This window comes from Rousettus aegyptiacus, unplaced genomic scaffold (genome assembly GCF_014176215.1).
Source record: "Rousettus aegyptiacus isolate mRouAeg1 unplaced genomic scaffold, mRouAeg1.p scaffold_m13_p_15, whole genome shotgun sequence".
Lineage (NCBI taxonomy): Eukaryota > Metazoa > Chordata > Mammalia > Chiroptera > Pteropodidae > Rousettus > Rousettus aegyptiacus.
The window spans coordinates 11,304,748-11,326,337 of record NW_023416290.1 but is presented as its reverse complement, the minus strand read 5'-3'; the positions used below and the strand labels follow the sequence as shown (position 1 = coordinate 11,326,337).

Below are 21,590 nucleotides of genomic sequence, written 5' to 3'. Positions count from 1 at the left end.
GACTGTTATGTGGTTTGCTTCCCTCATTTTTCATTCTAGTGAGTCTAAAATAGAAAATATCTTGAACAACTGTGGAATTAAATGTTGATCTTTATCAATATAACTCACATTATAAGGACTAGAACCAAAATGGTAAAAAGATTAATATCAACTGATTACGTATGAACTAGTTAGTTCAGTGAAAGCAATGTTCCAAGTGCTTTACAAAAAGTATCTCACTTAGCCCTCAACAATCTCAGAAGAGAAATATTATCCTCTGCTTTACACATGAAAATACTGAATCTACAAGACATTAAGCAAGCTGCCCAAGGTCATACAGCCCAAAACGGGTGACAACTAGATTCTTAAACACAGACGTCTGTTTACAAAGCCTGTGTCCACAGAATCAGTCAGAAGTTTTTTTTTTAACATCTCAATGGTATTGGTTTTTTATGTTTATCATAAAAGTTCAGTGTACGCCATTCAAAACTGTCCTTACTGTGATGAAAGTGTGTGTGTGTATACATATACACATACATACATATATACATACAGAAAGAGAAAAGCTAACGTGCAGGAATGTAAGTATTTAATGTTGGCCCTTCTAGTCTTACTCCTAGAAGAGAGTAGATCTGGAAGACACAGAATGGACTGCCACAAATTTATGAGAAGCGGATGGGATCTAATTAATACAATGATAACACCATCACCTCTGTATTTATAGGGTACTTTACTGTTTTACAAAATGTTGCAGAAAATACATATTTTATTCAATATGGAAAAGTAACCTAAAAGAGTTCAAGGTCATGAGCATGACTTCGATTTTTCTTACACACAAAAGGTAACAACTTATCACTGGCAATTACATCACATCGTGTGTGTACACATGTGTAACACTAATAGGATCACTGCTTTTGAATTATATGTCTCGATTAATGCATCCTTGAAGTAAATTTAGAATATCTTTGGGAGAATAACTGCATACGATCCAAAAAATGAATGAGCCTCATTTGAGAGAAAAATCCCAACAACTCAATTTGCTATGCTAAGTCCCTATGTCAACAGGGCAGGATTCAAGGTCAGTGGTTAAGACCGCTGGCATTGTCTGAAAGTCAGGACTCCACCCACAAGGTCATAGGTGTACCCTCCCCCTGCCTTACTCCTCTTTTCTTGGTGACTTCTGACAAGTCACAAGTTATTGATGTCTCTCATATTCCTTAACTGCAAAAAACTAACCATAATTCATGTCTTTTTCCTCTTTCACAGAGCCTTCAGGTTGGGACTCATTATCAAGAGTTCTGCTCTGACCACATTAAGTTGAGAATGAATATAAGACATTAATTCAAGGGGTAATGCTCACTCATCACAGGAGCCCAATGCCTTCCAGTAAGACTAATCCTAAAAATAACCCGCACAACAGAATAATAGATCTTCACTTAATGATAGAGCCAGCCTTAACAATTCCTGCTTATTTCACAGTCAACAAAGGACAGAGAACATGTTCAGATGAAACAGCACATCGTCTAGAGAAAAGTGCTTTCTTCACCCAAAGGGCCTGAGGAGCCTATACTGAAGATGATTTAGTTCTGGAAAGAACTGAAAATCCCACAAGAACGTGCAGAGATGGCAACTACAACTACCTGAAAGTTACGCCTAAGACTTAATACAGGACCAGAGCTTGGTGTGTTGGTGTGTGTCGGTGGGGGGGAGGGGGGGGGCGGGCAGGCAGATATTTAATTTTTTTTTCACCAAGCTAATTTTTGAATATGTAATCCTTTTACTGTGGCTTCTTCCCCAGTTACAATGTTCGCTTAGTTTTGTCCTGTACGAATTTCCTCAAGAAGGGCTCATTAAAACAAATCGCACAAACAATATACTCTTGAATGTTTAAAACTTTTTTTGGTAGTCTTTGTACTTGAAAGTCAGACTGAATAAATATAAAATTTGTAGCCCTCATTTTTCTTCCTTGAGTCTATTCGAAGGTGTTAGCTGTCTTCTCGTACTGAGATTTGCCAAATCTGAGGCAAACCCATTATTTCCCCTTTTAAGTGACTTAATCTTTCTGCATCAGATCTTTTGGCACAGAATATCTTTATCTTTAAAGTCGAAGGACTTTGCTAGGATATACCTCATGTTAACCATTCTGGGCCATTCTCACCTGGTATGTGGTATGCTTTTTCAACATGGAAATTTAAATCTTCTATTATTTCTGAAACATTTTTCTTGAACTATTTCTAAATATTTATTCTGCGCCACTATTTTAGCTTTCTTATTCAGAGATTCTATTATGTGGAAACACCTTTTCCTGTCTGCTGTATCTTACTTTCTCTCCAAATTTTAACCACCATTTGTTTTGTTTGCTTTTCTCATTTCTATTCACTATGCCCATGACCTTGTTTAGTGCATATTCTATCTTGCATTCCTACCAAATGTCCTCATTGCTGAAATATATTTAAACTTTTCCTCCTACTATGTTCTGATTGTGAATGTACGTTTTGTTGTCTTATTTCCCTGAGTTCTTGAATTTGTGCTTTACAGTAAAGTATTGCTTTGTTTAGTTTAAGTGAGCAGCAGAAAGTGTGGTCAATTTTCATGAGTTCAATGACAACACTTTTCCTCAATCACTGTTAAGTTCTCCTACTCTCTTCCTCCGTTTTGCTTAATCTAATTATCCGATGTGCCAGTTTCTCTGTTTTAAAGAATCATTACTGAATGGGCTGAATTTTCCTGGACTAACTCTTTATATCAAGTTGCTAATGGGGATGGAGGTGAGGTCTTAGGAGAGGTCAGAGGAGCCCTGTGAGCTTCACTCCCCAAATGGCTCTCTCCTTCTCTACCAGAGATAGACTGCTCTTACAAGCATGCCTCTGCAATTTCTCTAAACTAGGCCCAGGGAGACTGCACCATCTCAGCCCAGATCACAGGCCAAATGTGGCAAGTAAAATACTTAACTTTGTACTTCAGGGTGAGTCCCCTTTACCAAAAAAAAAAAAAAAAAAAAAAAAAAAAAGTTATTGAGATTTCTTTTGTGGCTTAAGCTGTAGTATACAATGGAGAAAGTTTCACATCCGTTTGAGAAGAATGTGTGTTCTGCTGTTGTGTGGAATATTCCACATGTGCCTGACAGGTCTAACTGGATTCAAGTCCTACCTCTTTACTGATTCCGTCTGGTTGTTCTATTCATTATTGAAAATACATAAAGTCTCTTTATTATAGAACTGTTTCTTCCTTCAATTCTGTCAATCTGTGCTTCACATATTTTGGAGTTTTGTGGTTAAATGTATGTACGTTTATAATTTATATTTTCTTGCTAGACTGAACATTTATCAATGTACAATGTCCTTGTCTCTTGTAACCTTTTCTGACTTAAAGACTACTTTGTCTGACAATAATATAGCCACCCGGCCCTCTTCTGGTTACTTCTTGCATGTCATTACCATCCTTGTACTTCCAACCTCCTTATATCTTAAGTGAGTCCCTAAACTATCTTTTTAACTCAATTTCCAGTCTCTGCCTTTGAGCTGAAGTTAATCTCTTTATATTTAATGTGATCACTAATAAAGGATTTCTGCCATTTGCTCTTTGTGTTTTGTTTTCCGCTCATTAATTCCTCCATTATGGCCCTTTTGTGCATCTAGCTGACTTTTGTAGTGTGCCATTTTGATTCCCTCTTCTTTCCTTTTCTATATACTTTTAGTTATTTTCTTAGTTGTTATTTTGGGGGTTATGATTAACATCTTAAACTTCTGATACCCCAGTCTGAATATCGACCTAATGTCAGTGATGTACAATCTGCCTCTACAATCTCCATCTCTTCCCCTTAATAGTTACTGTCACAGCTTCCATCTTTACATATGTGTGGCCATTATCAGATTTATAAAAGAGTAGTTACAAACCAAAAATGAAGCAATACTGGCTTTCACATTCACCTATGTAGTTATCTCAATCAGTGTCCTTCTTATGGCTTTAAGTCACTCTCTAGGTTCCTTTCATTCCCTCCTCAAAGACTCCCTTTAGTATTTCTTATAGGTCAGATGTACCGGTAGTGAAATCCCTCAGGTTTTGTTGGCCTAGAAATGTGTTAATCTCTTCTTCATTCCTGAAGGATACTTTTGCCAGATATAGAATTCTTGGTTGACAGGCTTTCCCTTACCTCCCAGTCTTTCAGGATCACCCCCACCCCCACCTGCCTCCAAGAAATCAGCTGTTCACAGTACTGAAGATCCCTTCATTGTTAGAAGTTGCTTCTCTCTTGCGGCTTTTACAATTCTTTGTCTTTGGGGTTCAAAACGTCACATATTTCTCAGCGTTCACTGAGCTTCTTGAATGTGTGTGTTCATATCTTTATCAGATTTGGGAAATTCCCCACCAGTATTTCTTCATATAGCTTTTCTGCCCCTTTCTCTCTTCTTCCTCGTGCTGGGACTCCTGAGATCCATACATTGGTGGGCAGAGTGATCCCCCACTGGGTTCCAGGGCTCTGTTCATCTCTCATTCTTTTTCTTTCTGCTTCTCAGTCTGGATAATTTCAATCTTATCTTTAAGTCTGCTTATCCTTTTACCTGCCTGTTGAAAACTGCTACTGAATCCCTCTGCTTAATTTTTTTAATTTCAGTTATACTTTTCAGCTCTAGAATTTGTTTAGTTCCTTTTTATAATTTCTACCTATTGGGATTCTAATTTTGTTTATACAACATTTCCCTAATTTCCATTAGTTCTTTGTCCATGATTTGCTTTAGTTCATTGAGCATTTAATACAGCTGGCCGTACTTTCTGACTTCTTTGTATGTTTTTAAGTTATTTTAATTGAGAACTGGACATTCTGAGGGTTATACTGGAAATCTAACCTCTCACTCCTCCAGGGCAGTTTGTTTTTGCTTACTGTGGGATGGAGCCATCTGTATTGTGACTTTTCCAAACTATTTTTGCCTTTGTGTCGTCACTAAAGTTCCTGTTCCATTATCTCTGCAGTTGGCCAGTGACTGGATACAGATTTCCTTAAATGGCTGGCTCCAAAAGGCAGGGAAGGGGTGGGTGAGAAAAAAGTACTGGTTCTTTAAATCTTCCAGTACATGTCTTGGGCGAAACCTCTGCAGTCAGAAGGGCCCAAAACAAGACAAATGTCTGTACCTGTACCTCAGGGATCTGCCAGACTGACTTAAATATGCACCTTCATATTTTTCGAGGACAAGGTCCCCACTACCTAACCCTGGCTTCAGCAAGCCGCTCCGGAAACATGAGGCACTATCCCCCATAGACAGAAGGGCCGAGGCATGGGGGTGGTCACCGGTTCCTGCACACCAACCAACTGCCGAAGGACAGCAGCTGTTCCTTCATTCAGCGCTCTTGACTGTCGTACATGTCCAATCAGGACTGAGTCCTGAAATGGCTGATTCTGTTCTTCCCCCACTCCCACCATTTAACGGTTGTTTTGGTGGAGGGACCGACACCTAGAGCTTCCTACCCTGTCATTCTGAGTGACATCCATCCCTTTTCTGGTCCCTTCTGGGAAGAGCTGCCTTAAGCCTTCTGCTCTGCTCAACCTAGGTTTGAGAAAGGGAAAAAGTTTTTTGGGAGGGCTTGTCTGTCCAGAAACAACCATTGTTAACAGCCTGGCACTCTAGATATTTTTCTATGAATTATTTTCTATATGCAGATGTACAGTTTCTTTTACTGAACACGTTTCATAGTATTTTTTTACTTAAAAATTCATAAACACCTTTTCAAGTCAATACTCATATGTGCCATTATTTTGACGTCATATATTATTCTAAGGTATGAAATCATCATAATTTACTTAATCTTTCTGCTCTTACGCTGTTTCTAACCTTTATTTTTCTGACAATCAATTCTGTAACAAACATTCTTATAACTAAATCTTTGACCACATCCTAATTGATTCCCTTAGAAAAAACCCTCAGAAGTAGATTAAGCACATTGCACATTTTGATGGCTTCTGAAACATAAAGCCAAATAAGTTTTGGACAGTAAGTTTTCTCAAAGAAAATTAGAGAGCTTTCCAGAACTGTCCTACAATAGCTCCAAAAATGTTACATAGTAACTATAAATCAAGAACGAAGCATAAAATAGATCATTTAAGACGGAAATTTTTAGTTTCTTTGGGTTTGTTCCACTTTTCCTCTGTACACACGCGCACACATTCTTACTCTCACACTCTTTCTCTCCCTATAATGATTAGAAATTCTTACACTGAAACAAGTAAGTAGAGACTACGAGAGAGAGAAGGATATGAAGTTGAATAAGTAATTAGGAACATATAAAAGGGGGAACTAGAACAGAAAATGATGACTATGAGAACTAGTACTTTCATTCGATTACTAGAAATCTCACCCTCTGACCACATTACATAGTCTAACCCCATTACTGATGCTTTCTCATGAGCTCACTCTGTAACATGATACACACCATTATTTATTTCATAGTACAATACACAATAGACTAAAATTTTCTTTATTAAAGCCCAGATTCTGCCAGGCTAGGACTATTTAAGTCTCAGGCTTGTTCCAGTTTACATGGTTACCTACATTCCAATACAGCTTAGAAAGCCAACAGGGCTCAGTGAATTAATCAGGTTACTATGAAAGAGCTGTCGGCTCTGCTGGTTCTCTTCTAAAATATCACGTTACCGCGCTATGTGACCATGAACAAACTAATCAGCCGCCACCAAAACTCAATGAGCCATGTTAATGGTCATGGGAATTACTTCCAACCAGCCATTCTTGGCTTCTCTGAGCCAAAAAAAAATAATATGTGGGTAGCAGGCAAATTTAGAAGCAAGGTTTTTCTCTTGCTTTTCCCTCATACTAGAAAGTGAACATGAAAAACAAGTTAAAGGAACAAAAGGGCTGGAGAATCAACATCTTGAGCAGTATTCCTCCCAACTCTCCCACAGACTCTCTTCTCATCCAAATGGCACACCAAAAGATGTCACCGATACATAGTTATTCGACAAAAAACATTTTTAACAGAAACGCCTTCAGATAGTGACTTGACCACTATTTGCTTTAATGGTCCACAAGAGGGAGCTCTTAGTCACTTTATCTGCCACCTTAAAACCATAACCACCATTTAGATGCATATAATCATGAATTACCCTTGGAGATTGTTTTTAAAAAGTTCTTTTTTTTGTTTTTGTTTTTTGATTTTTTTAAATTCAGTGCTGTAAGGCTTTAGGACAAAGCCGTGTTGAATAACTGAATAAAAAAATTTGAAGACATTCTTTATCCTAACCTTCCCTTTAATTTTCTAAAAAACAAAACAAACAAAAATAGGAGCCATATCGGAAAGCCTATTGTTAACAGCGAATAAGTACATTTATCTACATCTATGAGGTAAGTTTTCTTGGGAGAGTTTCGCATTTAGCGTGCATGGGAAGCGAGCAAGGTGCTTAGGGCGACATTCTTCTACAGAGCGGCCCCTGCTAACACGAAGAGGCAGTACAGCAAACGGGCTTTGGAGTCATATACCTGAGTTTGAAATCCCCGCTCTGTCATTTTACTCGTCTTGTGACATTAGGAAAGTTATTTAAGATCTCTCATGCTCAGTTTCCTCAATATAAAATAAGCCTCACAGGGCTGTTATAAAAATTAAATGAGATAACACATGCAACATGTCTTTTTGAACGAAAAAAAAAACATGAATGCTAAAGTTATTACAAATACCAAATATTTTCTTGAGGTATAACTGATGTATTAGTTTTAGGTTCAAATATTTTTAAACACATGACTTCACACTAACGAAATCAGATTTATTCTTCATGACAGCATAACTTCATCCTGAAGACCACTGCATACTTTTATATACTATAGAAACAAATGCTGTTGCTGACTTGTCTTATATTGCCTTTATCATCATCATCATCATCAGAGAAATGCTTATTAAAATCACAATGAGATATCACCTCACGCCTGCCAGAATAGCTATCATCAATAAATCAAAAAAACAAGTGTTGATAAGGATGTGGAGAAAAGGGAACCCTCGTGAGCTGTTGGTGGGATTACAAATTAGTATAGTCACTATGGAAAACAGTATGGAAGTTTCTCAAAAAATTAAAAACGGATATACCTTTTGGATAAATACCCAGAATTGCACTTCTGGGTATTTATGCAAAGAAAACCACAACACTAATTTGAAAAGATATGTGCATCCATATTTTCACTGCAGCACTATTTACGATAACCAAGATATGGAAGCAACCTAAGTGCTCATCAATAGATGACTGGATAAAGACATTGGGGTAATATACACAATGAAATGTAATCAGCCATTAAAAAGAAAAAGAAAAAGAAAAAAGAAATCTTACTATTTGCAACGAGATGGATGGATCTAGAGGGCATTATGCTAAGTGAAATAAGTCAGACAAAGACAAATACCATATGATTTCACTTATATGTGGAATCTAAAGAACAAAATAAACTAACAAAACAAGAACAGACTCATAAATACAGAGAACAAACTGGTGAGTGCCAAATGTGAGGGGTTTTGGGGGGCTGGGCGAAAAGCGTGGAGGGATTAAGTAGTACAAATTGGTAGTTACAAAATAGTCACGGGGATGTGAAATACAGCAGAGGAGATACAGTCAAAAACACGATAATTACGTGTACTACCAGGTGGGTACCAGATTAAACAGGGAGATCACTTTGGAAATCACGTAAATATCTAACCACTATACGTACACCCAAAACTAACATAAAATACTGAATGTCAAACAAAAATGCACACATTTAAAAGATTTCGAAACATGTATAGAATTTCATTTCTTTAAAATGAATAGACAGTCCAAGATTCACTACAAATCAAAGAACTGAGTTACTCATAATCTCAAATTAGATCAATGTGAACATGAGAATTATATAACCAATACTTTTTTCCTTAACCAATTTTTATAACTTTAGTTTGCAAAATTCAATGTTCACCCTGACATGATTTGATAAAATAGTCAATATAAAATCCTTTTTAAAAATTAGTCTTATTGTTATGGATTGGGCATTTCCCCACTCTTCAGAGATGGGTTGTGTTACGCTGGGTCCCTCTTATGCTTAAACTCAGGACTGGAACATAGCTCCTTATACATTACATTCTTAATTCCCTTATTAGTAAGCTGAGAAATTAGGGGAACAAAAGTACACAGGCCTTAACGGGTAACATACAAAATAAAGCCTAAAGTTAAAACTCCAAATTCCCCAATTTTCCAAAGCATAGTAGAATTAAACTACCATTAAACTGTACTATGACTAAGGTCCACTCCACATCGGTTCCTTAATTTATGCTATGAAGTTATCTAGGAGATAAGAATATTCTATTATTTCAGTTTGGGACAAAGAAACGAAAATCAGTTGTTTTCAAATGCAGGCATTTCACAATGACCTGGAAACTAGGTAAGTTTTTAAAAATATACGCATGGGCAGAATGCTGTTTCCTAATTCAATTCAATACAGCAGTGCTCATCTCTAAAGAACTGCTTGGCAAGGGGATTGTTACGGAAAGGAAGAAACATTTGTGATGAAAAAGATGGAAAAAGGACATAAGATTGTTGCTTCCTGTGGTATCTCCAACTAGTACAGAAATGTTGTTTTTGAAATAATCAGATAGAGTTTCAAGACAAATTAATGACTGAGAAAAAACTAAATTAAATAGGAACTCCAGACAAAATCTGACTTTAGTCTACAAGACCACAGCTCTAAGTAGAGGCTGGCATGGCTCATGTTTGAAGGGGCGACTAAATTACAAATGATGGATAACCACTTTGGCAGAGTGAAAAATAATGGCTGAAAAAAATACGCTTGTAAATAGGAGAGGAATGACTTTTCGATGCAGTGCAGTACAAAAAATAAGAAAAACACCATAACAAAGAAAAAAATCATGGCCATGGGAAATGCCAACCAAGAGTTTTATGCTAAAAGTAAGAAGCAATAAAAGCTTCTGAATATAACAGGATCTACCTTTGTGTGGGAGTTACTATATACTAAAGACTGAGATAATCTAAGACAATAAAATCAGCATGACATAGCTTTTAAGTCCAAAATACACATATAAACAGATGTTCTTCCTGATCATATAACTAAACATGAAACAAGTGTCTAACAGCTCTGTTAGGAAGACAGAAAACAACCCAAAACCAAATACACATGAGGCTCTAAGGGAAAATTTAGGGAGAGTTGTGTATGTTTTCATAGTAGGACATTATAATAAAACAACACGAGACGCTTAACAGAAAGGCAGCAACCAGCTTGAATTTGGTTAACAGTTAATACAGATTATACTTGGAGAACGAAAGAGATCCTATAAAATCTAACTGAGAGAAGATATACAGTTTTGGTCAATTTGATGCAACAGAAATATATTAAATCTTTACTATGAGCCAGAGGCTGCTAAAGACCAGGAACAAAAACAAACAAACAAACAAAAGACTAAAATCTTAGGTTAAGAGCTCTTAGGCTACAATTTAAATATCCTGAAAGGTTTACTTGCTGACCTAGCATGGGGTGGAATAAAGTGCCAAAATGAATAAAAAGCTCAAGATAATGAGCAAAACACATTTACATTGGAATGGAACATTATCATGTGCCAAGAGTAACAGAAAATGGAAAAAAAAATGCATTTAAGTAGAATGGAAAAAACTGTAAAGAAATATATCCCTTGTATTGTCCAACGTTGGCAGAGACAGCAATGCCTTCCAGGCTAAGTGACGTCAATGAGCCTCGGTGAATTCCATGAAAAGCAGTAACTGTCAGGCTGGCACTTTCCATTACTATTTAATAACCATGACAGAATCTTTCAAAAGAACACATCAGATTTTCTAAGTATACACATGGAGTATTATTATAATAATTCCTTTAAAGGTATTAGTATTTATTATTATATAAACTCAAAATAATGTGTAAGTAAATGAAATACTTGCTAAATTTAGGGACCTATCAATTTATTATTATTTTTTACCCTCCCACCCCCATCCTGCTCTCCCACTGGCCCGGACATCTGCACGGCTGAAACGGACCTTCTTCCCTAGGGGGGCTCAGACACTTACCTTGAGATGGTCATTTGGAAGAAACCTAGGTAGAGGACGGGAGCACCCGGGCAGTGCCAAGGTCAGGACTCAGACCAAGGAAACGAGCTGAGAGACGCAATTTAAAATCGGAGACCCCACCAACCCAATGGTGCAGCCCTGGGGTCCCCGCCTGCCCCCCACCCCACCCTCCTTCTGCTCCTGAGTCTATGCAGAACCCATCCCGGCTGCTCACTCCCCATCAGGGATGTATACATTTAGAGCAAACGGGATGAATTTTGACAAAAAGTCAATAAGGAATTCATCTCAACAAATCTGATTAAGATCAAAATTTTATTTCAAGAGGCCAGGATAATGGCCAAATGAACAGAGAAAAATTTCTGGAGGAATGTTTGGAGCTCCTAATCCAGCCCACTTACTGAGGAGGAGGAGACTAAACCCAGGCGTCTCCTGGTTGTCTCTAGAGTTGAGTGAAAGCAGAAATTTGAGACAGTTTCCCTTTTTCAGATGAGACAGTTTCCCTTTTTCAGCTTGCTCAAAATTCTAACAAGGAATAAATATTGAATTTTATCAAATGCTTTTCTGGTATGGGTCTATCCATGACTTTTCTCTTTTAGTAAATGTAGGGAATTACAATGACTGAGTTTTTAATGTTAAACCAACCTTACATTTCTAGAAAAATATCAAATATAAAATTCTTCTTATAAATTGGAGACTTAATTTGATAACATGTTATTTAGGATGTTTCATCTATATTTATGAGTGATATTGGCTGTGATTTTCTGTTCTTGTCATATCCTTGCCATGTTTTAGATCAAGAGTATGCTGGCCTTATTACGTAAGTTGTGAGGTGTGTCCTCTTTGAATCTTATTCTCTAGAGGGTTTGTAGATGAAATTTTAGTTTGACAGTTATTGTTTCCCCCATCGCTCTGAAGCTATCTTTCCTTTCTTTGTTGTTCCACTCCTTGGTTTCTGTGGAAAGCGAAGCACACTGCATTGCTGGCAATCTCGTAATCACTGCTTTGAAGGTAATAATTTCCTTTTTCTCAATACTTTTTAAATATTTTCTCTTTGATTTTGGTTTTAAGTTATTCTATGATACATCTAGGTGTGGTTTTCTTTCAATGTTTCTGTACTTGAGGTTCATAATGCGTCTTGACTCTGTATCTTAATGTCTTTTATCAAGCTTTAGAGATTTCTCAGTCACGATCTTTTCAACGATTGCTTTTGGTATACTCTCCCTCTCCTCTCCTGGAACCCTAATCACCTTTCAACACATTTTGTGTCAGATTAAAGATAGAAGATTAAAACTTTTTGAAACTTTTCTCCCTTTGACGAGTGGGGTCTGTGTCCTTTCTGCATGAATCTGAGTTAGCTGTGTGATACAGAGGATCAGAACATAAAAACAGGATGTTGAACCAGTGCCCAGGCCCAGACCATCGAAGACCAGAAGCACCCACATTTCTCTCTTGGAATGCTTGGTCTAGGGTAAGGCAACTGCCAAGACCAACTACCCTGAGACGACCGTTCATGGAAAGAGAGGATTCCTGGCCAGCCCTGGAAATTCCTGCCATCCGAGCCCTGGCACCAGATACCAGTGCAGAAGCCATCCTAGGTGTTCCGGCCCCAAGAGACGACATATAGAGAAGACCAAGGCCTCAGACATGTGGACCTAATGGAGCCATCCCGGCCATCTTGAGCTGTTTGAACTACCCCAGCCAACCCTAAGGATCATGATCATTACAAAAGGTTGCTGTTGTATACCAATTAAGCTCTGGGGTCATCTGTTACTACTAGGAGAGGTAATCGTCCACAGAGTCCCTGAGTGTCCATGAACTCTTGCTGGATGTGCCAAGAATGTCAAGCCCTGACGAATCTTCACCTGGGCCACTTCCCAGGGTTGTGTGTGTAGCTAGCTACCTTGAAGGATAAGTAACATCTTTTCCTGGGAAACAGAACAGTCTTACTATAAAAGGGGTAAATTCCCCAAGCTCATTGTTCCTTAGGTGTGATGCAAACTCACTGTTTGCAGAATATTCAAGTTAACCCACGTAGCCGCTGTAGGACATGGAGGGTGCTGAAGTACCAACATCATACATGGTGCTTGCTGGTCCATGACTACCGAGGTCCTCTGTCTCTGACCCAGGACTCTTGCGTCTTCTGCCAGCTTCCACGAAGCGGTAGCAGGTTAACTTACCTGTTAGCTTACAAGGTAAAATCCCAGACCTTTCACAATTTTTGACAGGTACAAAGCAGTACATAACTGGAACACATCCCATGGCTTTTTTGTATTTCCTACCTTTTGTACCTCCTTGTGTTTCATTCTAAATATTTTCTTCTGACCTATATTCCAATTTACTATCTCTTCATTTCAGTCTTATCTGTTAAAACCATCTCCAATAAACTTAAGGTATGGTATTTTTCAGCTTTAAAAACTCCATTTTTAGGATCCCTTGTAGCTATTTCTACTGTCTGTTGTTTCCTCTTCATTTTTGGTCACATCCTGTCTCCTTATGCCTTTTTGTTTTTAATTCAGTGCTTGGTATTGCATATGAAAAATTCAGTGGCAATCTGACGCTTAGGGTAATGTCGCAGTCCTCCAAAAGGGATTAATATTTACTTCTAGCAGGTGGCTAAGCAACACTAAAGTTACACATCACCTTAATCTAATCAATGACTGAGATGTTTCAAAGCTGGGATTTATTTGTAAGGTATAGCACCATGGGGTTCTAACTTAAGCATCGAAAGTTTACCAGGACCAATCCCCAAACCTTGGTGACCCATAAACACCTGTTTTTGTTTTTCTGGCCTTAAGTGTCAATCAAAATCTCTGCTCAGCTTCTCATCCACCTTCCCAAGAATCAACACATGCTACTAAGGGGAAAAGCAGCCTGAAATGACAGATGTGTCTCTCTGCCTTAATAGCATTCTGATATACTCAAAAATACATGTCTTTCGTATTTTGCCTAATTCATTTTTATTGGGAGTGTCAATCCAAACAATTTATCTAACTTTATCAAAGTGGAACTTCTCCAAAAACAGATTTAATGTGTTTAATACTTAAGGGTTTTAGAAGTTCTGTTTATTCCCTTTTCTCCATTATGGGCCAGACCCACATAATGTTTATTTATTTATTTAAATATGCACTCTACGAAACATCTTTTTAAAGGCGATATGAATTTTCGAATAGACCAAAAGATACACCTGTTTAATCATGCAAACCCTTTAGAAAATGTCATTTGCACAAAAACGCCTGGAGCAGTGAAGAAGAAACATTTGGAGTAAAAAAGTCACACACACACACACACACACACACACACTTTAAAAAGAAAAAAATTGAACCAAAGTAATTTCACATTTAAATTACATAGAAGAAAAACTAAATCAGTTTTCATATTTCGGTCTCTAAACATTTTACTAACATTACCCAGAAATAAAATACTTATCATGACCTAGTGTTTTTAAAACACTGAAAACATAATATAGTTTTCTTATATTCTTTTTCCTTTGGTAAATTATGTAATTTTATGAAACTTTGAGGTTTACTCAAAGTCTGAGAGAAATATTATGTCTGGCAACACTTACCGTGAAAAATACGAAAATCGATATATGGATGAGAACCTCTCCTTTCTGATTCGAATCCTGCTCGACTCCTTACACGGACATCTCCTAGACAGAATGAAGGACATAACATAAGTTTAGAAGGCTGCCATTTGGAAAGAAGCTCCCAAATGTAACAAAGGTCTATGTGATATCATAGTCATGAGTAATGGCCCACTAATAATTTATATGGAACGAGTAGTTCGGAGGTGATTTATTTGGAGGGTTTATAAATTTTCAGTACTGAGTTGTAAGGCTAGATTGAGTTTGTCTTTTAAAACTCTACTCTTACGATAATAATGATTATAATTCATATTTTAAAGTTTGCCTTCTGAAAGATGACTCAAATGTATTATAATTCAACCTAATATCTTATTACTCACATGGAGTTAAAAAATTTCTCAGCATAAAACTTTAAAAAGTCACAGCAACAAACAAATATTTATGAAGTGTCTACTCCATACCTGGAACTATACTACAGGATATGAAGAAACAGAAAATACATTACCTAGTCTCAAGCAGCTTACAATTTTTTGAATGTACAGAAAATTAAAATGTTAAAGATTTTGCCTTAAATATTTACTCTGATCAGTCTTCCCTTTTTCTCACTGACAGTGGGTATTCCCAAGCCTTTTTCTGGTTCTTAAACTCTGGTCTTTATAAGCTCAGGAAGGTTTCCACATGTGTCTGTATGACACTCGAATCTCCTTCTCCACACGGCACCACTACAAGCCATACACCAGGCACTCTTTTTTTGTGCCTCATAGGCATTATTTTAATTCACTAACCAACTCTGAATCTTTATCCCATTTTACAGATGCAGAAACTGAGATCTTTGAGAAGTAGCGGGTATGCCACAAAACTAGTGTAAAGGGGAACTCCAGATTTAAACCTACGTCTGTGGGCTCCAAAGATGGTACGTTTCCCACTGTACTTCCACGGCCTCCGAGTTCATGACCTTTACGTCTTCGGTCCCTATCCCTGCAATTCTACTCGTCTCGAAGGCTTTCCTGCTTACTCTTCGTTTCTCTAAGTAAGGCCACCATTTCTGCTGAGGCTCATGTCATCTACCATGAGCCCCTCCCACAATGGTTAATCACTACTCTCAGGTGGTGATTCCTCACTCTGCAAGAAATGAGCACCCAACTACATATCGGGCACAAGAAATACAGCAGTGAGCAAAATATATAAAGTCCCTGTCTTCATGAAGCTTATCTTTTCATGGTGACAAGCAACAAATAAATAATTTCATCCTACAGAAGATGGCAACAGGTAACATGGAGAAAACGAGAGCCAGGTAAGAGGAGCGGGGGGGAGTGGTTATTAGTGGTCAGAAGGCTTCACCGAAAAGGAGGCATTTGAGCAAAGACTGAAGGAACTGAGGCCCTTAGCCATGTGGCTATCTGGAGGAAGATGTTTTCAGACATAAGGGTGAGCAAATATGAATACCCTTAGATGGGAGCATGCTTGACAGACTCAAGGTCAAGCAAAGAGGCCAGCAGGGCTAGAGTAAGGAGACGTGAGGCCAGAGAAGTAGGAGGTGCAGATCATGCTGAGCCTTCGTGGGCCACTGTAATAGCTCTGACTGCTATTCTAAGATAGAAAACCATTAGAGAATTCTGACGGAGGAGTGAGAGTGGTTTGACTTCTATCTGGAAGGGTTCGCTCTGAATGGATAGACTAGAATTGAGGAGAGGCACATAGAGAGACACAGAGAGACCAGCTGAAGGGCACATGCAATACACGAGGCAACGACTATGGCTTGTGGAGGTGGCGACGTGGGGAGATGTTGGTCAAGGACTACGAAGTTTCAGTTATGGCAGCTAAGCCTGGCCCTCTAGCGTACACAACAATGTGACCACAGTTAACAATAAAAAATAAGAACTGTGGCTTAGGTCCCTATCCTAGATGGGATGGTAACAGCACGGGAGGTGGGAGAATTCTGGATATACTCTGAAAGTCTCAGCCAAGAAGATCTGCGGTTGAAGTAGATATTGAGCATATAAGAAATACAGGTCAAGCATGACTCCAAGGGTCCCGCCCCAACAAGAAGAATGGAGTTGCATTTTCTGGGGTGGCAAGACCACAAAATGAACAGCCTTGAGAACACAAATCTTTTAACAGACATGTTTGAATGTGAAGTGCCATGTGAAGATGTCCCACGGAGTTAAAAAAAAAAAAAAATAGGAGTCTAAAGCTCTGTTTTAAGGAGAATGTGTTTGCAGAGAGAGTTTGAGACAGTAAAGGGGGAAGGGCTGAACATCTGTGGGGGGAAATGTGCACTAGAGTAGAATGAAACCGAGACAGAGAAGATGCACAAGGTAAGTTAATGAGGGGAAGAAAGGAAGAAGGGCAAGAACAGGATACTGGAGACCTGAGGCTTAAGAGCATGAAAAGAAATTAGGGAAAGAGGCATTAAAAAAACAAAACAAAACAAAACCCAGAAGTAGGTAAAGGATAAGGATGGCTCAATACCATAGAATTGAGGGAGGAATTCTGAGGATGAGAGTAGTCATGAAAGAGGCCTCTAAGAAAAGGTGAGAAAATTTGCCTAGCGGAATCTTTTTGAATAGTATGAGATAAAGTACAAGGGATCAAGAAATGTGTGGAGAGAGAGACAAATCTGGCAAAAGGAGGAAGAAAGTTATACATATATACACATCTAAATCCACTTTACCTTGTGGACTGAGTAATATATTAAAAACTTAAGAACTGAGATTAGAAGAAAACGAATGGTCTTCCTCACCGGCCAGCTAAGAACAAAACACGTCCGGTGACAGGACTACTTGATCAGGCATTGCACAGCCTCATCTTTATCCCTGTTCACATGGGCATTTGTTTAGTATTTAACAGCACTACGAATCGAAGACTCTCGTTATAAAGAACAAATACTCAGGATGCAATTTAAAGCTGGGCACTAGTGACAGAGTCCTGGTTATTAAGTCAGAGATTCTTCAATTACCTATAACTCTAAAATGTCTCTCTTTATTCACACCAGGTTCAATACTGGTTTCTAGCCTCTGACCTTCAAAGTAATAGATTATTTCTGCTGAAAACAGTGATAAAAAACTAATGAAAGATATCTCAATTTCAAATAACAGTAGATAACAAAATTAACTGATATCGGTACAAAGAAAACGCTTACCTAGCATACGAATGTACAATGCAGTCTGATCAGAACTGTCATAGGAAATAGCTCCACGCCTCTAGAAAAAAAATGCACACATTTTAACACATAAAAATTAAATATGATATAACATTCAACAAACATGTATTCATTATTTATGATTTGTGAAGGACAATGCAAGAAAAGCTGGATATATATAAAGGAATTAGATACGGCATCTGCTCTTAAAATCTACAGCTGTGAGGAAGACAAATAATTGTAATAATGCATGCAGTATGGTTGAGCTCTACCACAGAAGTAGATACAGAGTGAGGAACAAGCTGTAGGTACAAATTTAATGTTGAAATATGTCAGACAAGCCCACTTGGGGACAGACCTTCTGCAAAGGCAAACAGAACTGAAGAAGAGATATGGTTCAATTGCTTTACCATTCCTTTCCTATAAACATAAACGAATAAGCAGACAAACAAGAATCATCTGACATTTGAAGAAACCCATTATCTAGAAACAAACGAAACAAAAAATGAAATGGCTCAGAGGCTAGAAAGAAAGTAGGAAAAAAAAGTAATTATTGTACCCAAAGAGGATTGAGAAGACATTGAATTTTCTTTTTTTTAATAAAAAGGGTACCACTGAAAGAGAGCATATTTTTAAATATACTTTGTGTTTAAAAATAAACAGATATAAAAATGTTATCTTGCAACATTATTCATAATAGCCTAAAACTGGAAATAACCCAAATGTCCACCAACTAATGAATGGATAAAATGTGGTACAGCCATACAATGGCATAATATTCAGAAATAAAAAGTAATGAAGTACTAATAAATGCTACAGTGTGGATAAACCTTGAGAACGGTATGTTGAGTAAAAGAAGCCAGTCACAAAGTACCGTCAAGCGTATGATGCCATTTATAAGAAACCTCCGAAACCGGCTAATCCACAGAGACAGAAAGCAGGCTGGTGGGTGCCCGGAGCTGGGAGGGTTGGCAGGAAACGGGGAGTGAATGCGAATGGGTAGAGAGTTTCCGCGTGAAGCGATGAAACTGTTCTCAAATTAATTGTGCTAATGATTGCACAACTCCGAAAATACTCAAAATCATCCATTCAAGTGTGCACTAGATAGGTGAATTCTATGGTATGTGAATTATCTCTCGATAAAGCTTTTATAAAAAAAGATATTGCAAATTTAAAATATAATTATTAAAACAAAGTAATTTTATCAAAGCTAAAACCCCTCGGCAAGTTCTGCCAACTCTTCCCTTGCGTTCATCGCTTTTCCTCTATCTTCACTTGGCATTCTGTCTCAGGCGACAGCATCTGTCACCTGGACTCCTGCCACGGGCTGCTGACTGGATTTCCTGACGCGCCTCTGGGCCCTCAGTCCACTCTTCACAGAGACGCCAGAGTGAACATTTCAACTACTGCTAAAAATCCTCCGACGGCTCCCCGCTGCGCTTGGCATCGAGTCCAAATGCCAAGCTCTGAATTCCAAAGGCGTCTGTGATCTGCCGGCCTCTCGCCTTCTCCGCACGTCCACAACCCGACCACGCCAGCCTCTCTCTCCTTCAACCTCGCCAAACGTTCGGCCTTTACCCTTGATGGTGCCCGGTCCGCCATCACGGCATCGCTATTCCATTCTGATCCCAGGCTCTAGATGAAATGTCATCTCCTCAGAGAGACGTTCCCAGACTACCAAATCTGAAGTCACCTGAGAGTCACCCTCTTCCACAGCTCTCTGCCTTCACGCTTTGAGATCACGTAACTGACGTTGCTTTGCTTGTTCTAAAATAAAAGCCCCACGAGAGCAGAAACTGTGCCTGTCTTATTCCCCACTGTATCCCTGGTCCCCAAAAAAGCAGCTATTATTTAGTAGACTCTAAATATTTAGTAAATAAATGATTAAATGCATTTATTACAAATAAATTAATGAATAATTTATAAGTCAATGAATAAATTAATGAATACCAGAACCAATATAAAGACATTAAAAACCTTGAAGATAAAAAACCAAACTCCTTTTAGAATCTAAGTTATGTGGAGGCAGAGACTTTGTTCACTACTGTATCCTCAGATCCAGAATAAATCCCAACATTTAGAACAGTGCCTACCACATCAAAAATGATCAACGATATTAAACGGGTAAGCATATTCTTAAAAAGTAGCAATAAACAGAGCTAGTGCCACAAGTTATTAATAAAGTAGGATGGACACTACAAAGAAATAGATAACTTAGAGAACTTAGAATCGAATCCAAGAATGTACAGTAATTCTGTATATGATAAGTATAGGATTTAAAATCTGTGGGGAAAATATAGATTTTTCTATAAAATATAGAATAAAAAATGTTATATTAAGAGGTTGCTACCTGGTAAAACATAAAGCTATGTTATTACCTTCCTGCTAAAGTAAATTACGCATAGAACAAAAATTTAATTGTTAAAAATTAAAGCATAAAAATATTAGAAGAAAACATGACCACATTAAAAAAAATTCTTAAATAGGAAAGGCCTAACTGCTCTATAAAAACCAAGTCATGAAAATGAATCACTTCAGCCACTTAAAAGTTAAATTATATATGGTAAAGTATATCATAAACAAAAGCAAAAGACAAACCTGAAAACAAGAAAAAATGAGTTCAACAAGATATAACAAAAGGCTAATTTTTCCCTACTATACCTAAAAATGAAAGGAAAAAGACATGACTCACAAATTAAGTATAAAATGATGACTAGTGTAAAGTACAGGTAGAACAAAAACATTGTTCACAAGAAATAATAAAGCAATAAAAAAAAAATGTTCGACTTCATTAACAAAAGAAATACACATTAAAGCAGTGAGATCACATTTTTACACATTACAAAAAAAATTTATTTAAAGCCCTTATTTGGATTTAGTATGCAAAACAACTCCCAAATCATAATCTTTTTAATGCTGAAAATTTAAAAGAAAGATATCAATTAAACTCTTATACGACTTAATATATCCTTAAAAAAACAAAGCCCAAAAATAACCATTCATGAAATGTAAAAAAAAAAAAAAAGTTCCAAACAAAAATAAAATACTAAATCTCAGCAAAGGCTGCCTCCAGGGAGGGAGAAGAACACAGGGTAGGAGGAGGATTTTCCCGATGTATATTTGATCCTGTAGCATGTACAGTCATTGTATATTCATAAAAGAGACTAACTCATACAGAACACACCCCTGGCAGCATGTTTACAAGTGTCTTCCCCAACAGAACCTCCCCAGGAAGCCTCCTGAATTGATTCCCGTTCATTCTGGAGCAGATGGCCACTAAGATCATTTGGTACAGAAAGGCACCGTTCACACCTGCTGTTCCAACCTCCACCCCAAAGATATCTACCATATTATATTACAGGTCTCCCCTTAATTCTACCATGTTCAGGGAAAACCTAGCAGCCTGGAAAGCACACTCATGAAAATAAATATTTCTATTTCTATCAGCTAAATCATATTAAACAGAGTACAGATACCATTATATAATACTCTGTCTTAGTCACTACCTATTAATCAATCTGCCAGCATCCAATTATAACTTGTGGGTGGCATTATGATTTTTTTTAATGTAGGAAAGATATTTACTAAAACAGCCACTAATTAGAAAGGTAAAATCTCATTTATTACTTCACATATTAAAGACTGAGACTAATATCAACTCTGTTAAATAAGATTGTAAAAGTCAAAATTGAGTAATGAACATTATCTAGATTACAACTATGACATACTAAATTTATTTTAAGATAATTGCTTTAGACTTATTTATAGAAGTACTAATTTAGATATTAAAATGGTAGGGTCTGTATTAGTTAATCATAATAAAAACTTGGCAAAAGGGA

The 21,590-nt window shown here is 37.5% G+C and overlaps 1 protein-coding gene across 6 annotated transcripts in view; it reads right to left on the bottom strand.

Annotated features, from left to right (window-relative positions):
- PDE7A (phosphodiesterase 7A) overlaps positions 1 to 21,590 on the bottom strand; it is an 89,213-nt gene that overhangs the window by 26,157 nt on the left and 41,466 nt on the right. For all 6 annotated transcript variants that reach the window (XR_001597876.2, XR_001597880.2, XR_001597879.2 and 3 more), the window contains exons 2-3: positions 17,752 to 17,812; positions 14,592 to 14,675 (exon numbers count right to left, since the gene is read on the bottom strand). Coding sequence is in view for 2 of the 6 variants with exons in the window: in XM_036232818.1 (XP_036088711.1) it covers positions 14,592 to 14,675; positions 17,752 to 17,812 (145 nt within the window). In the remaining 4 variants the exon portion in view is untranslated. The remainder of the gene's footprint in view (positions 1 to 14,591; positions 14,676 to 17,751; positions 17,813 to 21,590) is intronic.